The 22,974-nt window shown below is 43.4% G+C and overlaps 3 protein-coding genes across 3 annotated transcripts in view; all 3 read left to right on the top strand.

Annotated features, from left to right (window-relative positions):
• The first annotated feature begins 88 nt into the window (after window positions 1-88).
• On the top strand, window positions 89-2,557 carry LOC139649903 (protocadherin gamma-C5-like). The gene has a single exon (XM_071526412.1). It carries the CDS (start codon window positions 89-91, stop codon window positions 2,555-2,557), a length of 2,469 nt encoding a protein of 822 aa, XP_071382513.1.
• A 1,188-nt stretch (window positions 2,558-3,745) lies between these two features.
• Window positions 3,746-6,459, top strand: LOC139649902 (protocadherin gamma-C5-like). Its single transcript, XM_071526411.1, has 2 exons — window positions 3,746-6,220; window positions 6,424-6,459. The coding sequence occupies exons 1-2, from the start codon at window positions 3,746-3,748 to the stop codon at window positions 6,457-6,459; spliced, it is 2,511 nt and encodes an 836-aa protein (XP_071382512.1).
• Window positions 6,460-7,844: 1,385 nt separating this feature from the next.
• The window catches only part of LOC139649898 (protocadherin Fat 4-like), a 39,956-nt gene continuing 24,826 nt past the window's right edge, over window positions 7,845-22,974 (top strand). The window contains exons 1-6 of the mRNA XM_071526409.1: window positions 7,845-10,320; window positions 13,241-14,298; window positions 15,578-15,587; window positions 15,794-18,266; window positions 19,910-20,090; window positions 21,207-22,293. Of these exons, the coding sequence (XP_071382510.1) occupies window positions 7,845-10,320; window positions 13,241-14,298; window positions 15,578-15,587; window positions 15,794-18,266; window positions 19,910-20,090; window positions 21,207-22,293 (7,285 nt within the window). The remainder of the gene's footprint in view (window positions 10,321-13,240; window positions 14,299-15,577; window positions 15,588-15,793; window positions 18,267-19,909; window positions 20,091-21,206; window positions 22,294-22,974) is intronic.

Raw genomic sequence — 22,974 nt, 5'->3', positions numbered from 1 at the left:
TCTATGGGAATGTTATCTCAGGTGATGGGTTGTAACGTTGTTCTGAACAATATCTCGATGGAAAATAATGTATTATAACGGACCAGGGATGACAAAGAGAATGGGATACCGGGACTGGAGATGGCAGGCTCTTTGGTGGAATAATTTCTTTCTCTTGTGGAGTACAATAGACGGACAGACTCGCTATACAATACCGGAGGAACTAAAACAGGGTTCTGTGGTAGGAAATCTAGCCAAAGACCTGGGTTTGGGACTTTCGGAGATTTTTGACCGTAAACTGCGTGTCGCCTCTGAGGCTGGTAAGCAGTATTTCAGTGTGGATGCGGGGAAGGGCGAGCTGGTGGTGAATGACAGAATAGACAGAGAGGCTTTATGCGGACAAAGCGCCAGCTGTGTTCTACCTCTGCAGGTCGTCATTGAAGACCCGTTACAACTCTATCGTGTTGAAATTGAAATACAAGACATTAATGATAATTCCCCCAGGTTCCCATCAAACGATATAACATTGGAGATAGCGGAATCTACAGCGGTAGGGGTACGTTTTCCATTAGAAAGCGCATTAGACCCAGATGCTGGTAGTAATTCACTGAAGACATACACTCTCAGTAAAGACGAATGTTTTAGTATTAAAGTAAAAGATGTTGCAGGAGGAAGGAAAGTTCCGGAATTGATTTTAGCGAAACCTTTAGACAGAGAGAAAAAAGCTGTTATCAAGCTTTTATTGACAGCGCTAGATGGAGGCAACCCCGTGAGATCCGGGACCTCTCAACTATCTATCAGAGTTCTTGATATCAATGATAATGTCCCAGTTTTTGAGAAAACAATATATAAAGTTTCTATAAGCGAAGATACTGCAGAAGGTGCACTGATAGTGCAAACAAAAGCCACAGACACTGACGATGGTCAAAATGGAGATGTAGAATATTCATTTGGAGTGCACACACCAGATAGTGTTCTGTCTTTATTTAGCATTGATCATATATCAGGAAACATTTTTCTAAAGGCAAAGTTAGATTTCGAAACTAATGCAAATTATGAAGTAGACGTGAGTGCAAAAGATAAAGGTAGTCCGAGAATGGAGGGGCATTGCAGTGTACATGTTGAAGTTTTAGATGTTAACGATAATGCCCCCGAAATTGTTCTCACCTCCCAACCAAAACCAGTGCGCGAAGACTCGTCTGCTGGCACCGTAGTGGCTTTACTCAGTGCTCGGGACCTTGACTCCGGTGATAACGGAAAAGTGATGTTACAACTCCCCAAAGGTTCTCCTTTTAGTCTGAAACCTTCCTTTTCTAATAACTACGCATTGGTTACCAGTGGTGTTTTAGACCGAGAGAGCTTCTCAGAGTATCATATTGAGATAACAGCCACTGATTCAGGCTCTCCTCCTCTGTCTAGTAAGAAAACTATACCTGTCAGCATCACTGATGTGAATGACAACCCTCCTAGATTCTCTCAGCCCTCCTATAATGTGTATTTAAAAGAGAATGGGGTACCAGGCTCTATTCTCTACTCAGTATCAGCATCTGACCTGGATTTTGGTGAAAACGCCAAGATCTCCTACTCCATCCTGGACTCTAAAGTGCAGGACGTGTCTGTGTCCTCCTATGTCTACATCAACTCTGATAACGGCAGCATCTACAGCATGCACTCGTTTGACTATGAGAAACTCAAGGTGTTTCAGATTCGGGTGCAGGCAAAGGACCAGGGCTCTCCGTCTCTGAGCAGCAACGCCACTGTCCATGTTTTTATCCTGGACCAGAACGACAATGCCCCCGCTGTTATTTACCCCTCCTCCGCTGCCCTGGGCTCCCTCTCCCATCAAAGGATGCCCCGCTTCGCTAAAGCGGGCCACCTGGTTACTAAGGTGACGGCCGTGGACGCCGACTCGGGCCATAACGCCTGGATCTCCTATAAACTGGCGGAGGCCACAGACGCCTCTCTGTTCACTGTCAATCTTTACACAGGGGAGGTGAGGACTAAACGCCCTGTGTCCGAGCAGGACGACTCCTCTCAGAGGCTGCTTATAGAGATCAAGGACGACGGGGAACCGGTCCAGTCCGCCACGGTCACCGTGTCCATCCTGCTAGAGGACGGCCTCCATGAGCCCATCTTGGACCTCCGACAGAAAGCGGTCGAGCCCAGCAAGAAAACTGGGAGAATCACCCTTTATTTGATTCTCTCTCTGGCCTCGGTGTCCGTGCTGTCTCTTTTGACTTTTCTCATCTTAGCGATTAAATGCATTAGAAACAGTAGAAGCAGCGGTAGTTGCTGCATGAGACGGAGCGACTGTGATGGCTACAAGAACCCCAACAGAAACCTGCAGATCCAGCTCAACACTGACGGGCCTATTAAGTACGTGGAGGTCCTGGGAGGAGACATGTTATCTCAGAGTCAGTCCTTCAGGTCCTGTCTCTCTCCCATGTCAGAGTACAGTGATTTCACCTTCGTTAAGCCCAGCAGCACCACTGACTTTAAGGAGATGATCAATGTCCTGGACGCGTCTTTACCAGACAGCACCTGGACCTTTGAGAGCCAGCAGGTGAGCAGAGAATGATAGAATTGTAATCTGTGATAATCTTTCCATAAAAGTACAAGAACTTATTTTAGTGCTTTGACGATTCAGTAGCAAAGCATATTAATTCATTGCATTGTGGCAATTCTGTTTTGGTGGGGAAAGGAGAAATAGGAAATAACGGTGTGCTTATTAGATTTATTTACTTTTCAAATTTATGTAGAACAGCTGCCTGGAACTACCATGGTCCCACTTCATATTCTGTCTGTAATGTCAACCCATCACACGCTTTCAGTCAAAAGAATAATGTGCAGACGGATACTGTGCCTAACCCTAACCCTTCAGAATCACATGTTGACCAATTCTATCACAAAATGTAATGATATTTACGGTTTGGACTAAGTTTGTACTGCCGTGCTTGTTGCTTTTGGGTTTTAGGAGTACGCTTCTTATCTCTATTTTGGTTGAGCATTTCAGAACCACGGCCTTGGACAGCGACACAAACTTAATTGGTATCCATAAAGGAATTGAGGGCTTGGAGACAAATACCTTATGATAAGTCATTCAGAACAAAAGTACACCGTTTTTTTTTTATATTTCATTTTTTTGTTTGTTTGTTTGTTTGTTTGTTGTTCTTAATTACACAGACCGTCCTTTGCCCAAGACCTAATGCAGAATTAATTCAAACATAATTATGGAAAACACTGGATGCATCACCTTGAGACAATACCATGTACACTGTGATTTCCGAGTTTAAAAAATAATCATGGAGATTAATGTTTTAGATTTTTTTATGTATTTTTTTTTTTTTTTTTTTGCAATGCATCACTTGCCCATGGAGATATGAGGCGTATTGAAAACTCCTACATTTTATTTTTATTATTATTTACTGAATGCAGAAACTGCCATGGTGCTGTAACTTTAAGGGTACTGCTTAATCTTTCTCTCCTATTGGATGTTGGCGATGCATGCTGTGCACCAATAGCATACAGAACTGTACAAAGAGATCTACTCCCTCCCCCACGCACCCTCACCATCGTAGCCAGTACAATGCTCGGAGATGGGGAGAAAAGAGGATGCGTTGATACACTCAGAAACTAAATGATATGCCTTTAAATTTGCATCCTGTCATGCATAAAAATCTCAGTGATCGTTGTAGTGGAATACTCACCGCGGTGATGGATTTTAACATTGAGCTATTTGTTCTGAACAATTTATCGATGAGGAATAATGCATTATAACGGAGCAGGGATGACAAAGAGAATGGGATACCGAGACTGGGGATGGCAGGCTCTTTGGTGGCATCATTTCTTTCTCTTGTGGAGTACAATAGACGGACAGACTCGCTACACAATCCCGGAGGAACTGAAACAGGGCTCTGTGGTAGGAAATCTAGCCAAAGATCTGGGTTTAGGACTATCAGAGATTTATGAGCGTAAACTGCGTGTCGCCTCTGAGGCTGGAAAGCAGTATTTCAGTGTGGATGCGGGGAAGGGCGAGCTGGTGGTGAATGACAGAATAGACAGAGAGGCTTTGTGCGGACAAAGCGCAAGCTGTGTGTTGCCACTGCAGGTTGTCATTGAGGACCCGCTACAATTACACCGGATAGAGGTAGAAATAAAAGACATAAATGACAATGCTCCTACCTTTCTAACAAATGATTTGCCATTGAAAATATCCGAAAGCACTGTTGCGGGTATGCGCTTTCCTTTGGAGAGTGCACTGGACCCCGACGTTGGAAGCAATTCTCTTAAATCCTACACTCTCAGTAAAGATGAATGTTTCAGTTTAAAAGTAAACGACGTTAGCAACGGGAGGAAAGTCCCTGAACTAGTTTTAGAGAAACCTCTGGACAGAGAGAAAAAAGCTACCCACCAACTACTTTTAACTGCTTTAGATGGAGGCAATCCGGTAAGATCCGGGATTTCAAAGATAACAGTTACTGTCTTGGATGTTAATGATAATATCCCACAGTTTGAAAAACCGATTTACAAAGCGTCTATCACTGAACATGCGTTAAAACGTACTTTAATCACCAAAGTCAAAGCGACGGATATTGATGAGGAATTAAATGGCGAAGTGAATTACTCATTTGGTGAACGCACGTCAGACTCTGTGTTGGCTACTTTTGATATAGATTCAGTCACTGGAGACATTTTGTTGAAAGGAGACTTAGATTTTGAATCAGATAAAATGTATGAAATTGATATCAGTGCTAAGGACAAAGGCTCTCCGGAGATGGAGGGGCATTGTACTGTCCAGGTAGAAGTTTTAGATGTTAATGATAATGCCCCAGAAATTGTGCTCACTTCAAAACCTACCTCTTTGCGTGAGGATGCGCCAAGTGGCACAATAGTGGCTTTGCTCAGTACCCGGGACGTTGACTCCGGTGATAACGGTAAAGTGACGTTACAACTCCCCAAAGATTCTCCTTTTACACTGAAACCTTCCTTTTCTAATAATTACGCACTGGTTACCAGCGGTGTTTTAGACCGAGAGAGCTTCTCAGACTATAATATTGAGATAACAGCCACTGATTCAGGCTCTCCTCCTCTGTCTAGTAAGAAAACTATACCTGTCAGCATCACTGATGTGAATGACAACCCTCCTAGATTCTCTCAGCCCTCCTATAATGTGTATTTAAAAGAGAATGGGGTACCAGGCTCTATTCTCTACTCAGTATCAGCATCTGACCTGGATTCTGGTGAAAACGCCAAGATCTCCTACTCCATCCTGGACTCTAAAGTGCAGGACGTGTCTGTGTCCTCCTATGTCTACATCAACTCTGATAACGGCAGCATCTACAGCATGCACTCGTTTGACTATGAGAAACTCAAGGTGTTTCAGATTCGGGTGCAGGCAAAGGACCAGGGCTCTCCGTCTCTGAGCAGCAACGCCACTGTCCATGTTTTTATCCTGGACCAGAACGACAATGCCCCCGCTGTTATTTACCCCTCCTCCGCTGTCCTGGGCTCCCTCTCCCATCAAAGGATGCCCCGCTCCGCTAAAGCGGGCCACCTGGTTACTAAGGTGACGGCCGTGGACGCCGACTCGGGCCATAACGCCTGGATCTCCTATAAACTGGCGGAGGCCACAGACGCCTCTCTGTTCACTGTCAATCTTTACACAGGGGAGGTGAGGACTAAACGCCCTGTGTCCGAGCAGGACGACTCCTCTCAGAGGCTGCTCATAGAGATCAAGGACGACGGGGAACCGGTCCAGTCCGCCACGGTCACCGTGTCCATCCTGCTAGAGGACGGTCTCCATGAGCCCATCTTGGACCTCCGACAGAAAGCGGCTGAGCCCAGCAAGAAAACTGGGAGAATCACCCTTTATTTGATTCTCTCTCTGGCCTCGGTGTCCGTGCTGTCTCTTTTGACTTTTCTCATCTTAGCGGTTAAATGCATTAGAAACAGTAGAAGCAGCGGTAGTTGCTGCATGAGACGGAGCGACTGTGATGGCTACAAGAACCCCAACAGAAACCTGCAGATCCAGCTCAACACTGACGGGCCTATTAAGTACGTGGAGGTCCTGGGAGGAGACATGTTGTCTCAGAGTCAGTCCTTCAGGTCCTGTCTCTCTCCCATGTCAGAGTACAGTGATTTCACCTTCGTTAAGCCCAGCAGCACCACTGACTTTAAGGAGATGATCAATGTCCTGGACGCGTCTTTACCAGACAGCACCTGGACCTTTGAGAGCCAACAGGTGAGACTATATATAGCATTGTAATGTTTGGTAATCCCTCGATGAAAGTATCACAACTTTTACTAGTGATAGGAAGATTCATTAACAAAGCATAGTCATTCATTGCGAGAGATAGATCTTTTAAATGTATTTTGCTACTTAATGTTGACGGAAAGGCCATGGTCTCAGTCTGTGCTGTGTTTTCTGTAACTCCCCGTCACAAGCGACACAAAAGAATAGTGTGCATACATGTACGGTGACGTCACAACGAAACTTTATAGAATAACAAAAGATGATAATTAGATTTCCTGCTCATGTCATTTCAATATCACATTGTTTCAGTATCTTATGACATCTTTGTTTTTGTTTTTACTGTGATGGTTAATATAAATCTAGTTGGCTCGACATGTTTTAAAGTCGCTTTTCAGCTTCATATTGAAGATTAGGTCAATTTTTGACCATCTATATCGTGGTTTTATTCACATTTGTTTTTGCAGAGATTGAGATGGAACATTAACACGCGCGTTAACACGCTATAAACTCAAATTAATCGTGAATTTTTCTCAAGTGTGTAGAAAACAGCAAATGGAAACAAACATTTTTCCAGCCTTAAGCTATATTTAAAACTCATGGATGTGACATACTGTCCTATACCTTGCACTGAAATCACAGATTGTAGTTTTTTTTTTAATAACGCTCTATTTAGTTATTAAGGAGACTGTTTAGCTGTTGTTGGGTTTGAGCGCTTATATCTACTTTTGGCACGGAGTATGATTTTTTACGTTTTAGAGCGATTACTGTCGACAAATTCAATAACCAGAAAAGTAATGATGTTTACGTTTTGGTCTTTGTTAGCTTAAACGCTAGTGTTTTGGTTGGTAGTTTTGGGCTACAGGAGTGCGCCTATTATTGAATCTGTTTTATGGTTGAGCACTTAAGAACCACGGTCATGGACAGCGATATTGATTATATTGGTAGTCATGAAGGAATTAAGGGCATGTGGATAAACGGCTTTTGATGACAGGTCATTCAGAAACAAAGCAAGTTGAACTGTTTTTATCCTCTGTTTTTGATGAGTCTGACTTGCACAGAGGTTCCTATTTCAAAACCACATACAGATTTAATTCAAACATAATTGTGGAAACATGTTATGCATTACCTTACAATAATACTAGGTAAAACGATCATTCCTTATTTAAAAAAAGTATATAAATGGATTGTTTGTCTTTTTCTAATGAAATGAGCTATACATCACTTTTCTTGCGCATGGAGATATGGGGCGCATAGACAACTCAATCTATTTACTGGATGCAAAAACCGCCATGCTGCTATAACTTTAAGGGAAGAGCTCACTCCCTCCTTTTTATTGGATGTTGGTGATAGACGCTGTGCACCAACAGCATACAGAACTGTACAAAGAGATCTACTCCCTCCCCCACGCACCCTCACCACCGTAGCCAGTACAATGCTCGGAGCTGGGGGAGAAAGGAGGATGCGTTTATACACCAAGAAACTAAATGATATGCCTTTAAATTTGCATCTTGTCATGCATAAATATCTCAGTGATCTTTGTACTGGAATACTCACCGCGCGATGGATTTTAACATTGAGCTATTTGTTCTGAACAATATCTCGATGAGGAATAATGTATTATAACGGAGCAGGGATGACAAAGAGAATGGGATACCGAGACTGGAGATGGCAGGCTCTTTGGTGGCATCATTTCTTTCTCTTGTGGAGTACAATAGACGGACAGACTCGCTACACAATCCCGGAGGAACTGAAGCAGGGCTCTGTGGTAGGAAATCTAGCCAAAGATCTGGGTTTGGGACTATCAGAGATTTTTGACCGTAAACTGCGTGTCGCCTCCGAGGGTAAGCAGTATTTCAGTGTGGATGCGGGGAAGGGCGAGCTGGTGGTGAATGACAGAACAGACAGAGAGACTTTATGCGGACAAAGCGCCAGCTGTGTTCTACCTCTGCAAGTTGTCGTTGAGGACCCGCTACAATTATATCGAGCTGAGGTGGAAATACAAGATATAAATGACAACTCCCCGAGTTTCCCGTCAAAAGATGTAATATTAGAAATAGCAGAGTCTACAGCGGCAGGGGCACGTTTTCCACTGGAGAGTGCACAAGATCTTGATGTTGGTGTTAATTCAGTGAGGTCATATACTCTAAGTAAAGACGACTGTTTTAGTTTGAAGATAAAAGATGTCTCCGGTGGGAGGAAAGTCCCAGAGCTTGTGTTGGCTAAATCTCTTGACCGAGAGAAAAAGGCTGTACATCAGCTTCAGTTGACAGCGCTAGACGGGGGAAACCCAGTGAGATCTGGAACCTCTCAGATAACTATAAATGTGCTTGATAATAATGATAATTTTCCTGTATTTGAGAAAAACGTTTACAAAGTTTCAATAAGCGAAAACAGTTTAGAAGGTGCATCCATCGTTACACCTTTAGCAAAAGATGTCGATGAGGGTCCAAACGGGGAGATAGAGTATTCTTTTGGAACGCACACACCGGATATTGTCCTGTCTGTATTCGATATCGATTCACAATCTGGAAAACTAATTCTAAAAGGGAAATTAGATTTCGAAGTAGTTGCTAATTTTGAAATAGATATTAGCGCTAAAGACAAAGGAACTCCTAGAATGGAGGGGCATTGTACCGTCCAAGTAGAAGTTTTAGATGTTAACGATAATGCTCCAGAAATTATTCTCACCTCCCAACCAAAGCCGGTGCCTGAGAACGCACCTACTGCAACAGTAGTGGCTTTAATCAGTGCGAAGGACCTTGACTCCGGTGATAACGGTAAAGTGACGTTACAACTCCCCAAAGGTTCTCCTTTTAGTCTGAAACCTTCCTTTTCTAATAATTACGCACTGGTTACCAGCGGTGTTTTAGACCGAGAGAGCTTCTCAGAGTATAATATTGAGATAACAGCCACTGATTCAGGCTCTCCTCCTCTGTCTAGTAAGAAAACTATACCTGTCAGCATCACTGATGTGAATGACAACCCTCCTAGATTCACTCAACCCTCCTATAATGTGTATTTAAAAGAGAATGGGGTACCAGGCTCTATTCTCTACTCAGTATCAGCATCTGACCTGGATTTTGGTGAAAACGCCAAGATCTCCTACTCCATCCTGGACTCTAAAGTGCAGGACGTGTCTGTGTCCTCCTATGTCTACATCAACTCTGCTAACGGCAGCATCTACAGCATGCACTCGTTTGACTATGAGAAACTCAAGGTGTTTCAGATTCGGGTGCAGGCGAAGGACCAGGGCTCTCCGTCTCTGAGCAGCAACGCCACTGTCCATGTTTTTATCCTGGACCAGAACGACAATGCCCCCGCTGTTATTTACCCCTCCTCCGCTGCCCTGGGCTCTCTCTCTCATCAGAGGATGCCCCGCTCCGCTAAAGCCGGTCACCTGGTTACTAAGGTGACGGCCGTGGACGCCGACTCGGGCCATAACGCCTGGATCTCCTATAAGCTGGCGGAGGCCACAGACGCCTCTCTGTTCACTGTCAATCTTTACACAGGGGAGGTGAGGACTAAACGCCCTGTGTCCGAGCAGGACGACTCCTCTCAGAGGCTGCTCATAGAGATCAAGGACGACGGGGAACCGGTCCAGTCCGCCACGGTCACCGTGTCCATCCTGCTAGAGGACGGCCTCCATGAGCCCATCTTGGACCTCCGACAGAAAGCGGTCGAGCCCAGCAAGAAAACTGGGAGAATCACCCTTTATTTGATTCTCTCTCTGGCCTCGGTGTCCGTGCTGTCTCTTCTGACTTTTCTCATCTTAGCGATTAAATGCATTAGAAACAGTAGAAGCAGCGGTAGTTGCTGCATGAGACGGAGCGACTGTGATGGCTACAAGAACCCCAACAGAAACCTGCAGATCCAGCTCAACACTGACGGGCCTATTAAGTACGTGGAGGTCCTGGGAGGAGACATGTTGTCTCAGAGTCAGTCCTTCAGGTCCTGTCTCTCTCCCATGTCAGAGTACAGTGATTTCACCTTCGTTAAGCCCAGCAGCACCACTGACTTTAAGGAGATGATCAATGTCCTGGACGCGTCTTTACCAGACAGCACCTGGACCTTTGAGAGCCAGCAGGTGAGCAGAGAATAAATGTATTGTGATTGTTGATATTTTCATACCAAACCTTCCAACCCTAATACGCTGTTTTAATCACGTGGTATATTGTTGTTCTGCCTTCAGTTAATATGATGCTTTTATAGTGTATACAAATGAAGAAATACGCTATCACTGTCAGATCTATTTTTCCAACTTCGTTTTTATGCAAATAAAAGTAAGAAACATTGTGGTATTCGCTATTGTGTCCTCTGCGACACCATGGACTGGCTTAATACGACAAATAATGTGCAGTCGCACATCGTCACATGCAAACGAATTTTTCAACAAACCATGGCCATAAATGAATAGGTAATTGAATAAATAAATAAATAAATACCCAAATAACCAAATACATTAAATAATGATTGAACGAATGGACGAACGCTCAGTGAATGGATGAATGAATGAATAAATGGGTTAATGTATCAATGGGTGAATTATTACTAGTGGCAATATTTTGCTTCAACACATTCTGGTAAACGATGTTATGAGGGTTGCTTTATGTAAAGTTATATAATCACAGGTCAAATGTTCAACTATTTGACCTACATAACAAACTATGTCAAAAAAGTTTAAGTGTTAAGTTGTATTTCGGTGTACCCTATCGTTGGACTTGAACTTAATGTCTGCTTATGTGTAGGACTTTAACATGTCAGCACCACTGTCGTTTACTGTTTCAACATATATAGATGTCGAGGTCTTAGATGAACTCTGTGTAGTAGTTTCTTGTGGGATTTGGGAGTGTGCCTGTTAGGTGACTGAATGGCTCATTGTTTCAGGACCATGTTGTTGGACAGCGACACTAAATGAACGGACTGCGTTTCATGGTAGCATGAAGTTAAATTACTTTTTATGGCCTGTCAATGATTCATGGTTGTCAAGTGCCTGTTTAAAACATTTCAAGGACTGTAATTTTAATTTAATTTATTGAACCTCCTACAAAATTGTTCTGAATCAAACCATAGAAAACGTGACATGACTTAATTTATGGGAGGTCTGTTTAAATAATTAAGATAATAACACAATTATTATGATCGTAAGACTAATATATTCCAATTTTGATGAACAGATTCTATTTTATTTTCATTAAATACATATATGGCACATTGCCAAAGGCATTCCATAGTGTTATTTCATAAGCTCTTGAATTCATTGAGACAGACTGTATTAAAGCCTACTGTGTCTTTAAGAGCACTGCTCACTGACGTTCTTATTGCACGAAAGGATAGATGCTGTGCACCAATAGCAAACAGAACTGTACAAAGAGATCTACTCCCTCCCCCATGCAGCCTCAGCACCGGAGCCGTTAAAATACTCAGAGCTGGAGAAGAGAGGAGGATGCGTTTATTTACTCAGAGACTAAATAACATAATGTTGTATCTTAGCATGCATTCATATGTTGGTGATCTTTGTACTGAAATAACCTCTGCGGTTATGGATTTTAACATTGAGCTCATCATTCTGGACAATATCTCGATGAGGAATAATGTGTTATAACGGACCAGGGATGACAAAGAGAATGGGATACCGAGACTGGAGATGGCAGGCTCTTTGGTGGCATCATTTCTTTCTCTTGTGGAGTACAATAGACGGACAGACTCGCTACACAATCCCGGAGGAACTGAAACAGGGCTCTGTGGTAGGAAATCTAGCCAAAGATCTGGGTTTGGGACTATCAGAGATTTTTGATCGTAATGTGCGTGTCGCCTCTAAGGCTGGTAAGCAGTATTTCGGTGTGGATGCGGGGAAGGGCGAGCTGGTGGTGAATGACAGAATAGACAGAGAGGCTTTGTGCGGACAAAGCGCAAGCTGTGTTCTGCCTCTACAAGTTGTTATACAGAACCCCCTACATTTGCACCGGATTGAGGTAGAAATAAAAGATATAAATGATAATTCACCTAATTTTCTTACAAAAGAATTATCTTTGAAAATTGCTGAATCGGCAGCAGTGGGCACTCGCTTTCCTTTGGAGAGCGCAGAGGACCCTGACGTGGGAAGCAACTCGCTTAAATCCTACACCTTAACTAAAAACGACTGTTTTGCTTTGAAAATGAAGGACGTTGAGGATGGCAAAACTGTCCCTGAGTTAGTGTTAGAAAAGCCTCTGGACCGAGAGAAGAAAGCAGTTCATCAGCTACTACTGACAGCGTTAGACGGAGGGAACCCAGTCATGTCTGGGACCTCACAGATAACAATCACTGTGCTTGACATAAATGACAATTTCCCAGTATTCGAGAAAAATATATATAAAGTGTCTTTAGGGGAGAATAGTGCAAAGGGTGCTTTTGTAATCCAAACTACAGCAACTGATGCTGACGAAGGACCAAATGGTGAGGTTGAATTCTCTTTTGGCTCGCGGACACCGGATTCCGTCTTATCAGTATTTGAAATCAATTCATTTACGGGAGAAATTTATTTGAAAGGAGAAGTGGATTATGAAACTGCTACCTCCTATAAAATTGAGATAACTGCAAAAGACAAGGGCATTCCGGAAATGGAGGGCCACTGTCGAGTACAGATAGATGTTATAGATGTTAATGATAATGCTCCAGAAATTGATCTCACCTCTGAACCGCAACCGGTTCGCGAGGACGCCCCGAGTGGTTCCGTAGTGGCTTTACTCAGTGCCCGAGACCTTGATTCCGGTGATAACGGTAAAGTGACGTTACAACTCCCCAAAGGTTCTACCTTTAGTCTGAAACCATCTTTTTCTAATAATTACGCACTGGTTACCAGTGGTGTTTTAGACCGAGAGAGCTTCTCAGACTATAATATTGAGATAACAGCCACTGATTCAGGCTCTCCTCCTCTGTCTAGTAAGAAAACTATACCTGTCAGCATCACTGATGTGAATGACAACCCTCCTAGATTCACTCAACCCTCCTATAATGTGTATTTAAAAGAGAATGGGGTACCAGGCTCTATTCTCTACTCAGTATCAGCATCTGACCTGGATTTTGGTGAAAACGCCAAGATCTCCTACTCCATCCTGGACTCTAAAGTGCAGGACGTGTCTGTGTCCTCCTATGTCTACATCAACTCTGATAACGGCAGCATCTACAGCATGCACTCGTTTGACTATGAGAAACTCAAGGTGTTTCAGATTCGGGTGCAGGCGAAGGACCAGGGCTCTCCGTCTCTGAGCAGCAACACCACTGTCCATGTTTTTATCCTGGACCAGAACGACAATGCCCCCGCTGTTATTTACCCCTCCTCCGCTGCCCTGGGCTCTCTCTCTCATCAGAGGATGCCCCGCTCCGCTAAAGCGGGCCACCTGGTTACTAAGGTGACGGCCGTGGACGCCGACTCGGGCCATAACGCCTGGATCTCCTATAAACTGGCGGAGGCCACAGACGCCTCTCTGTTCACTGTCAATCTTTACACAGGGGAGGTGAGGACTAAACGCCCTGTGTCCGAGCAGGACGACTCCTCTCAGAGGCTGCTCATAGAGATCAAGGACGACGGGGAACCGGTCCAGTCCGCCACGGTCACCGTGTCCATCCTGCTAGAGGACGGTCTCCATGAGCCCATCTTAGATCTCCGACAGAAAGCGGTTGAGCCCAGCAAGAAAACTGGGAGAATCACCCTTTATTTGATTCTCTCTCTGGCCTCGGTATCCGTGCTGTCTCTTCTGACTTTTCTCATCTTAGCGATTAAATGCATTAGAAACAGTAGAAGCAGCGGTAGTTGCTGCATGAGACGGACCGATTGTGATGGCTACAAGAACCCCAACAGAAACCTGCAGATCCAGCTCAACACTGACGGGCCTATTAAGTACGTGGAGGTCCTGGGAGGAGACATGTTGTCTCAGAGTCAGTCCTTCAGGTCCTGTCTCTCTCCCATGTCAGAGTACAGTGATTTCACCTTCGTTAAGCCCAGCAGCACCACTGACTTTAAGGAGATGATCAATGTCCTGGACGCGTCTTTACCAGACAGCACCTGGACCTTTGAGAGCCAGCAGGTGAGCAGAGAATAAATGTATTGTGATTGTTGATATTTTCATACCAAACCTTCCAAACCTAATATGCTATGATTAAATTACGTGGTATATTGTTGTTCTGCCTTCAGTTAATATGATGCTTTTATAGTGTAGACAAATGAAGAAATATGTCATCACTATCAGATCTATTTTTCCAACTTCGTTTTTATGTAAAATATTTTTTATGTAAAAAGTAAGAAACATTGTGGTATTCGCTATTGTGTCCTCTGCAACACCATAACTGCTTCAATACGACAAATAATGTCCAATCGCACAACGTCACATCGAAACGAATTTTTCAACAACTATGTCCATGAATGAATCAGTAACTAAATAAATGAATAAATAGCCATGACTGAACGAACGGAGGAACCATGAACGAATGAATTAATGAATTAATTAATTAATTATTTTACTAATGGCAGTATTTTGCTTCAACACATTCTGGTAAAAGATGTTATGAGGGTTGCTTCATGTAAAGTTATATAATCACAGGTCAAATGTTCAACTATTTGACCTACATAACAAACTATGTCAAAAAAGTTTAAGTGTTAAGTTGTATTTCGGTGTACCCTATCGTTGGACTTGAACTTAATGTCTGCTTATGTGTAGGACTTTAACATGTCAGCACCACTGTCGTTTACTGTTTCAACATATATAGATGTCGAGGTCTTAGATTAACTCTGTGTAGTAGTTTCTTGTGGGATTTGGGAGTGTGCCTGTTAGGTGACTGAATGGCTCATTGTTTCAGAACCACGTTGTTGGACAGCGACACTAAATGAACGGACTGCGTTTCATGGTAGCATGAAGTTAAATTACTTTTTATGGCCTGTCAATGATTCATGGTTGTCAAGTGCCTGTTTAAAACATTTCAAGGACTGTAATTTTAATTTAATTTATTGAACCTCCTACAAAATTGTTCTGAATCAAACCATAGAAAACGTTACATGACTTAATTTATGGGAGGTCTGTTTAAATGATAAAGAAAATAACACAATTATTATGATCGTAAGACTAATATATTCTATTTTTGATGAACAGATTCTATTTTATTTTCATTAAATACATATATGGCATATTGCCAAAGGCATTCCATAGTGTTATTTCATAAGCTCTTGAATTCATTGAGACAGACTGTATTAAAGCCTACTGTGTCTTTAAGAGCACTGCTCACTGACGTTCTTATTGCACGAAAGGATAGATGCTGTGCACCAATAGCAAACAGAACTGTACAAAGAGATCTACTCCCTCCCCCATGCAGCCTCAGCACCGTAGCCGTTAAAATACTCAGAGCTGGAGAAGAGAGGAGGATGCGTTTATTTACTCAGAGACTAAATAACATAATTTTGCACCTTAGCATGCATTCATATGTTGGTGATCTTTGTACTGAAATAACCTCTGCGGTTATGGATTTTAACATTGAGCTCATCATTCTGAACAATATCTCGACGAGGAAAAATGTGTTATAACGGACCAGGGATGACAAAGAGAATGGGATACCGAGACTGGAGATGGCAGGCTCTTTGGTGGCATCATTTCTTTCTCTTGTGGAGTACAATAGACGGACAGACTCGCTACACAATGCCGGAGGAACTGAAACAGGGCTCTGTGGTAGGAAATCTAGCCAAAGATCTGGGTTTGGGACTATCAGAGATTTTTGATCGTAATGTGCGTGTCGCCTCTGAGGCTGGTAAGCAGTATTTCGGTGTGGATGCGGGGAAGGGCGAGCTGGTGGTGAATGACAGAATAGACAGAGAGGCTTTGTGCGGACAAAGCGCAAGCTGTGTTCTGCCTCTACAAGTTGTTATACAGAACCCCCTACATTTGCACCGGATTGAGGTAGAAATAAAAGATATAAATGATAATTCACCTAATTTTCTTACAAAAGAATTATCTTTGAAAATTGCTGAATCGGCAGCAGTGGGCACTCGCTTTCCTTTGGAGAGCGCAGAGGACCCTGACGTGGGAAGCAACTCGCTTAAATCCTACACCTTAACTAAAAACGACTGTTTTGCTTTGAAAATGAAGGACGTTGAGGATGGCAAAACTGTCCCTGAGTTAGTGTTAGAAAAGCCTCTGGACCGAGAGAAGAAAGCAGTTCATCAGCTACTACTGACAGCGTTAGACGGAGGGAACCCAGTCATGTCTGGGACCTCACAGATAACAATCACTGTGCTTGATAACAACGACAATTTCCCAGTATTCGAGAAAAATATATATAAAGTGTCTTTAGGGGAGAATAGTGCAAAGGGTGCTTTTGTAATCCAAACTACAGCAACTGATGCTGACGAAGGACCAAATGGTGAGGTTGAATTCTCTTTTGGCTCGCGGACACCGGATTCCGTCTTATCAGTATTTGAAATTAATTCATTAACGGGAGAAATTTATTTGAAAGGAGAAGTGGATTATGAAACTGCTACCTCCTATAAAATTGAGATAACTGCAAAAGACAAAGGCATTCCAGAAATGGAGGGCCACTGTCGAGTACAGATAGATGTTATAGATGTTAATGATAATGCTCCAGAAATTGTTCTCACGTCTGAACCGCAACCGGTGCGCGAGGACGCCCCGAGTGGTTCCGTAGTGGCTTTGCTCAGTGCCCGAGACCTTGATTCCGGTGATAACGGTAAAGTGACGTTACAACTCCCCAAAGGTTCTCCTTTTAGTCTAAAACCCTCTTTTTCTCATAACTACGCATTGGTTACCAGTGGTGTGTTAGACCGAGAGAGCTTCTCAGAGTATAATATTGAGATAACAGCCACTGATTCAGGCTCTCCTCCTCTGTCTAGTAAGAAAACTATACCTGTCAGCATCACTGATGTGAATGACAACCCTCCTAGATTCTCTCAGCCCTCCTATAATGTGTATTTAAAAGAGAATGGGGTACCAGGCTCTATTCTCTACTCAGTATCAGCATCTGACCTGGATTTTGGTGAAAACGCCAAGATCTCCTACTCCATCCTGGACTCTAAAGTGCAGGACGTGTCTGTGTCCTCCTATGTCTACATCAACTCTGATAACGGCAGCATCTACAGCATGCACTCGTTTGACTATGAGAAACTCAAGGTGTTTCAGATTCGGGTGCAGGCGAAGGACCAGGGCTCTCCGTCTCTGAGCAGCAACGCCACTGTCCATGTTTTTATCCTGGACCAGAACGACAATGCCCCCGCTGTTATTTACCCCTCCTCCGCTGCCCTGGGCTCCCTCTCTCATCAGAGGATGCCCCGCTCCGCTAAAGCGGGCCACCTGGTTACTAAGGTGACGGCCGTGGACGCCGACTCGGGCCATAACGCCTGGATCTCCTATAAACTGGCGGAGGCCACAGACGCCTCTCTGTTCACTGTCAATCTTTACACAGGGGAGGTGAGGACTAAACGCCCTGTGTCCGAGCAGGACGACTCCTCTCAGAGGCTGCTTATAGAGATCAAGGACGACGGGGAACCGGTCCAGTCCGCCACGGTCACCGTGTCCATCCTGCTAGAGGACGGTCTCCATGAGCCCATCTTGGACCTCCGACAGAAAGCGGTCGAGCCCAGCAAGAAAACTGGGAGAATCACCCTTTATTTGATTCTCTCTCTGGCCTCGGTGTCCGTGCTGTCTCTTTTGACTTTTCTCATCTTAGCGATTAAATGCATTAGAAACAGTAGAAGCAGCGGTAGTTGCTGCATGAGACGGACCGACTGTGATGGCTACAAGAACCCCAACAGAAACCTGCAGATCCAGCTCAACACTGACGGGCCTATTAAGTACGTGGAGGTCCTGGGAGGAGACATGTTGTCTCAGAGTCAGTCCTTCAGGTCCTGTCTCTCTCCCATGTCAGAGTACAGTGATTTCACCTTCGTTAAGCCCAGCAGCACCACTGACTTTAAGGAGATGATCAATGTCCTGGACGCGTCTTTACCAGACAGCACCTGGACCTTTGAGAGCCAGCAGGTGAGCAAAGAACAGCAGTCCAATTTCATTTGATATTTTCATCCTGAAACTTTCCAAATCTTTAATATTTTATGTCTTGATAAGCATATTGCTTTACTGTCTTGAGGTCACGTGGTGGTTTGGTGGTGCATATAACCAAGGATATAGGTTATCCCTCTTAAACTTTGTTTTTTTTGGGGGTTTTTTTGTATGTTTTTTTATTTGTTGTTGTTGTTTGTTTCTTTGTTTTTCTCAGCTTCATGCTTATGCTAAACAATAGCAACCATTGTGGCATTTTGTGCTTGTGGCCAGTTAATACTAAGTAGCACGAGTATATTATATGACGTCACATCGGAATTTTAACTTTTCAGCTCATTTTACCCAGAAAACAAATATATAAAATCGGGTTAGGGTTAGCTAACCCTATTCATCGACATTGCGCCCGACCTTTCTTCAAAAAGCTGTCTTTATCAAAACATCTTCACAATTATGTGCTGTGTGTTATAGCACGGTTTATTTATTTATTCATTTATTTATTTAATTATTTATTGAGTAAGATTTGAACCTTTCAACCTCCCTGCTTTTTGCTGCTGCTACATACAATCTATTGTTCAGGTTTTGGACGTGGATGAGGTCTGTTGTTCTGGTTCTTTATTTTCGGCTTTGGGAATGTGTCTGTTTGATTGCATGAATGGCTGATTGTTTCAGCACCACATGACCGGACAGCGAAACAAAATAATTCGGCTCATATCCTTGATAGCACAAGGATAAACTGCTTTCAATAGCCTGTCAATAACGATCCATAGCACGTGTAACCTGCCTTTTTAAAACATTTCACCTTATAGTTGAGTCATTTATGATCAATCATTTAGTGGAAGGTCATTTTAATTTTGTTTGTTACACCACTTGAAGAGTTAATCTGAATCTAATCATAGAAGACATATGTATCATTTTATGAAAAGTTGTGTGTGAAAAGAACATGGACAGTACAAATATTATCTTAAGAATGAACATTTGGATTTTGTTAGACGACTTCCTTTTACTTACAATAACTTGGTAAATGGCGTGTAAAAACATCCCATCATGTCTTTTACACACCCTTAAATGCATCGTGGCGGATTGTTTAAGGACTGCTGCGTCTATAAAAGCACTGATCAGTGATATTACACAGACGTTCACTGAATATATTGATTTTTATACAAAGCCATGACAATTTTATGAGGCAATATGCCTAGTTTACATCGTCATGTTTTTTCACTCGCTCTTTTATGACAGTGCCAGGAGGCGGGCGCTGCCCAATTTCACTCTTATTGGATGGTAGAGATGCATGCTGTGCACCAATAGCAAACAGAACTGTACAAAGAGATCTACTCCCTCCCCCATGCAGCCTCAGCACCGAAAACCTTACAATACTCTGAGTTGGAGGAGAGGCGGTGATACGCTCATACACTCGGAGTATAACAATATTTCTTCATTTTAGCTGTTGCCATGAACAAATAATTTTTGGGATCTTTGTTTTGAAATAGGCTATACTCTCTGGCAATGGATTTTAGCTTTTTCTTCTTCGTTTCTCTCGATTGGGAATAACATATTCTAACGGATCGGGGATGACAAAGACAATGGGATACCGAGACTGGAGATGGCAGGCTCTTTGGTGGCATCATTTCTTTCTCTTGTGGAGTACAATAGACGGACAGACTCGCTACACAATCCCGGAGGAACTAAAACAGGGCTCTGTGGTAGGAAATCTAGCCAAAGATCTGGGTTTGGGACTATCAGAGATTTTTGACCGCAAGCTGCGCGTCGCCTCTGAGGCTGGTAAGCAGTATTTCAGTGTGGATGCGGGGAAGGGCGAGCTGGTGGTGAATGACAGAATAGACAGAGAGACTTTATGCGGACAAAGCGCCAGCTGCGTGTTGTCTCTTCAGGTTGTCATTGAGAAGCCGTTACAATTATATCGAGTTGAGGTGGAAATACAGGACATTAATGATAACTACCCGAGTTTCCCGTCAAAAGATCTAATATTAGAAATAGCAGAGTCTACAGCGGCAGGGGCACGTTTTCCACTGGAGAGTGCACAAGATCTTGATGTTGGTGTTAATTCAGTGAGGTCGTACACCTTAAGTAAAGACGACTTTTTTAGTTTGAAGATAAAAGATGTCTCCGGTGGGAGGAAAGTCCCAGAGCTTGTGTTGGCTAAATCTCTTGACCGAGAGAAAAAGGCTGTACATCAGCTTCAGTTGACAGCGCTAGACGGGGGAAACCCAGTGAGATCTGGAACCTCTCAGATAACTATAAATGTGCTTGATATAAATGATAATTTTCCTGTATTTGAGAAAAATGTTTATAAAGTTTCAATAAGCGAAAACAGTTTAGAAGGTGCATCCATCGTTACACCTTTAGCAAAAGATGTCGATGAGGGTCCAAACGGGGAGATAGAGTATTCGTTTGGAACGCGCACACCGGATATTGTCCTGTCTGTATTCGATATTGATTCTTTAACCGGAGAAGTAATTCTCAAAGGGAAATTAGATTTCGAAACAAATGCAAATTTTGAAATAGACATTAGCGCTAAAGACAAAGGAACTCCTAGAATGGAGGGGCATTGTACCGTCCAAATAGAAGTTTTAGATGTTAATGATAATGCTCCAGAAATTGTTCTCACCTCCCAACCAAACTCTGTGCCCGAAGATTCAACGAGTGGAACTGTAGTAGCTTTAATCAGTGCCCGAGACCTTGACTCCGGTGAAAACGGTAAACTGACGTTACAACTCCCCAAAGGTTCTCCTTTTACTTTGAAACCCTCTTTTTCTCATAATTACGCACTGGTTACCAGTGGTGTTTTAGACCGAGAGAGCTTCTCAGACTATAATATTGAGATAACAGCCACTGATTCAGGCTCTCCTCCTCTGTCTAGTAAGAAAACTATACCTGTCAGCATCACTGATGTGAACGACAACTCTCCTATATTCTCTCAGCCCTCCTATAATGTGTATTTAAAAGAGAATGGGGTACCAGGCTCTATTCTCTACTCAGTATCAGCATCTGACCTGGATTCTGGTGAAAACGCCAAGATCTCCTACTCCATCCTGGACTCTAAAGTGCAGGACGTGTCTGTGTCCTCCTATGTCTACATCAACTCTGATAACGGCAGCATCTACAGCATGCACTCGTTTGACTATGAGAAACTCAAGGTGTTTCAGATTCGGGTGCAGGCGAAGGACCAGGGCTCTCCGTCTCTGAGCAGCAACGCCACTGTCCATGTTTTTATCCTGGACCAGAACGACAATGCCCCCGCTGTTATTTACCCCTCCTCCGCTGCCCTGGGCTCCCTCTCTCATCAGAGGATGCACCGCTCCGCTAAAGCTGGACACCTGGTTACTAAGGTGACGGCCGTGGACGCCGACTCGGGCCATAACGCTTGGATCTCGTATAAGCTGGCGGAGGCCACAGACGCCTCTCTGTTCACTGTCAATCTTTACACAGGGGAGGTGAGGACTAAACGCCCTGTGTCCGAGCAGGACGACTCCTCTCAGAGGCTGCTCATAGAGATCAAGGACGACGGGGAACCGGTCCAGTCCGCCACGGTCACCGTGTCCATCCTGCTAGAGGATGGCCTCCATGAGCCCATCTTGGAGCTCCGACAGAAAGCGGTCGAGCCCAGCAAGAAAACTGGGAGAATCACCCTTTATTTGATTCTCTCTCTGGCCTCGGTGTCCGTGCTGTCTCTTCTGACTTTTCTCATCTTAGCGGTTAAATGCATTAGAAACAGTAGAAGCAGCGGTAGTTGCTGCATGAGACGGACCGACTGTGATGGCTACAAGAACCCCAACAGAAACCTGCAGATCCAGCTCAACACTGACGGGCCTATTAAGTACGTGGAGGTCCTGGGAGGAGACATGTTGTCTCAGAGTCAGTCCTTCAGGTCCTGTCTCTCTCCCATGTCAGAGTACAGTGATTTCACCTTCGTTAAGCCCAGCAGCACCACTGACTTTAAGGAGATGATCAATGTCCTGGACGCGTCTTTACCAGACAGCACCTGGACTTTTGAGAGCCAGCAGGTGAGCAAGCAACAATAGACTTGCAATATTACACATTTTTTTCCTTCATAACTGGCGTAAGAATGTCGTCTATAAACAAACTACCGCCATAGTGAAAATTGCTATGAGAAATCATTTCGAACTGTTTTGATTAATAAGTAGCAAAGTGTAACAATTACGTCAGTATGTTGCTTTGACCTGAATTAAATTTGATTAGTCCATGCACTGTCTGTGATTCTATAAATATATCGATTGTTATTTCAATGAAAAGTGTCTGCTGTTGAAATATTGATGCTTAGGTTACAGTCATTGATAATACAATGTGTGTGACCCGAGGTCTGGTATTGTGGTTGATTTGTTGGTGGTTGTTTTAGACGTTTAAGGTTCATAGTGTCCCTGGTATTTGAACTCTTGATGGGATGAGGCTTTCAACACGACAGCTTTTTATCCGGACATTCACGGATATTAAATAGGCATGGGTTATAGAGCCTTAGATTGCTTTTGATGCTTTTGTTTTTTTTTAGATTTCGCAATTTGACGTAATATTATGTATTTCTTTTCAGTGAGCGAAGTTGTCTTTTTATTTGTGTTATAGGCATTTTATGGAGTGATCCAAAACGGCAGATGGAATTTTATAATTTAAAAAATATATATTTTAAAGGGGTAACTTAAACTTAGTGACATTTTATTATAATAAGTAGCCTAC

This window comes from Centroberyx affinis, unplaced genomic scaffold (assembly GCF_046629955.1).
Source record: "Centroberyx affinis isolate AG114_WGS23_722 - 3 ecotype Tasmania unplaced genomic scaffold, CSIRO-AGI_Caff_v1 ptg001411l_1, whole genome shotgun sequence".
In the NCBI taxonomy this organism is placed as follows: Eukaryota; Metazoa; Chordata; class Actinopteri; order Beryciformes; family Berycidae; genus Centroberyx; species Centroberyx affinis.
The sequence above is the reverse complement of the archived record's forward strand: the minus strand, read 5'-3'. Positions and strand labels throughout refer to the sequence as shown.

Bases quoted from the DNA above. Each gene is read 5' to 3' on its own strand.
- LOC139649902 (XM_071526411.1), top strand. From the start codon at position 3,746: ATGCATTATAACGGAGCAGGGATGACAAAGAGAATGGGATACCGAGAC. The intron at 6,221-6,423 runs GTGAGACTATAT...CCCCGTCACAAG, and splicing joins GGACCTTTGAGAGCCAACAG to CGACACAAAAGAATAGTGTG.
- LOC139649903 (XM_071526412.1), top strand. From the start codon at position 89: ATGACAAAGAGAATGGGATACCGGGACTGGAGATGGCAGGCTCTTTGG.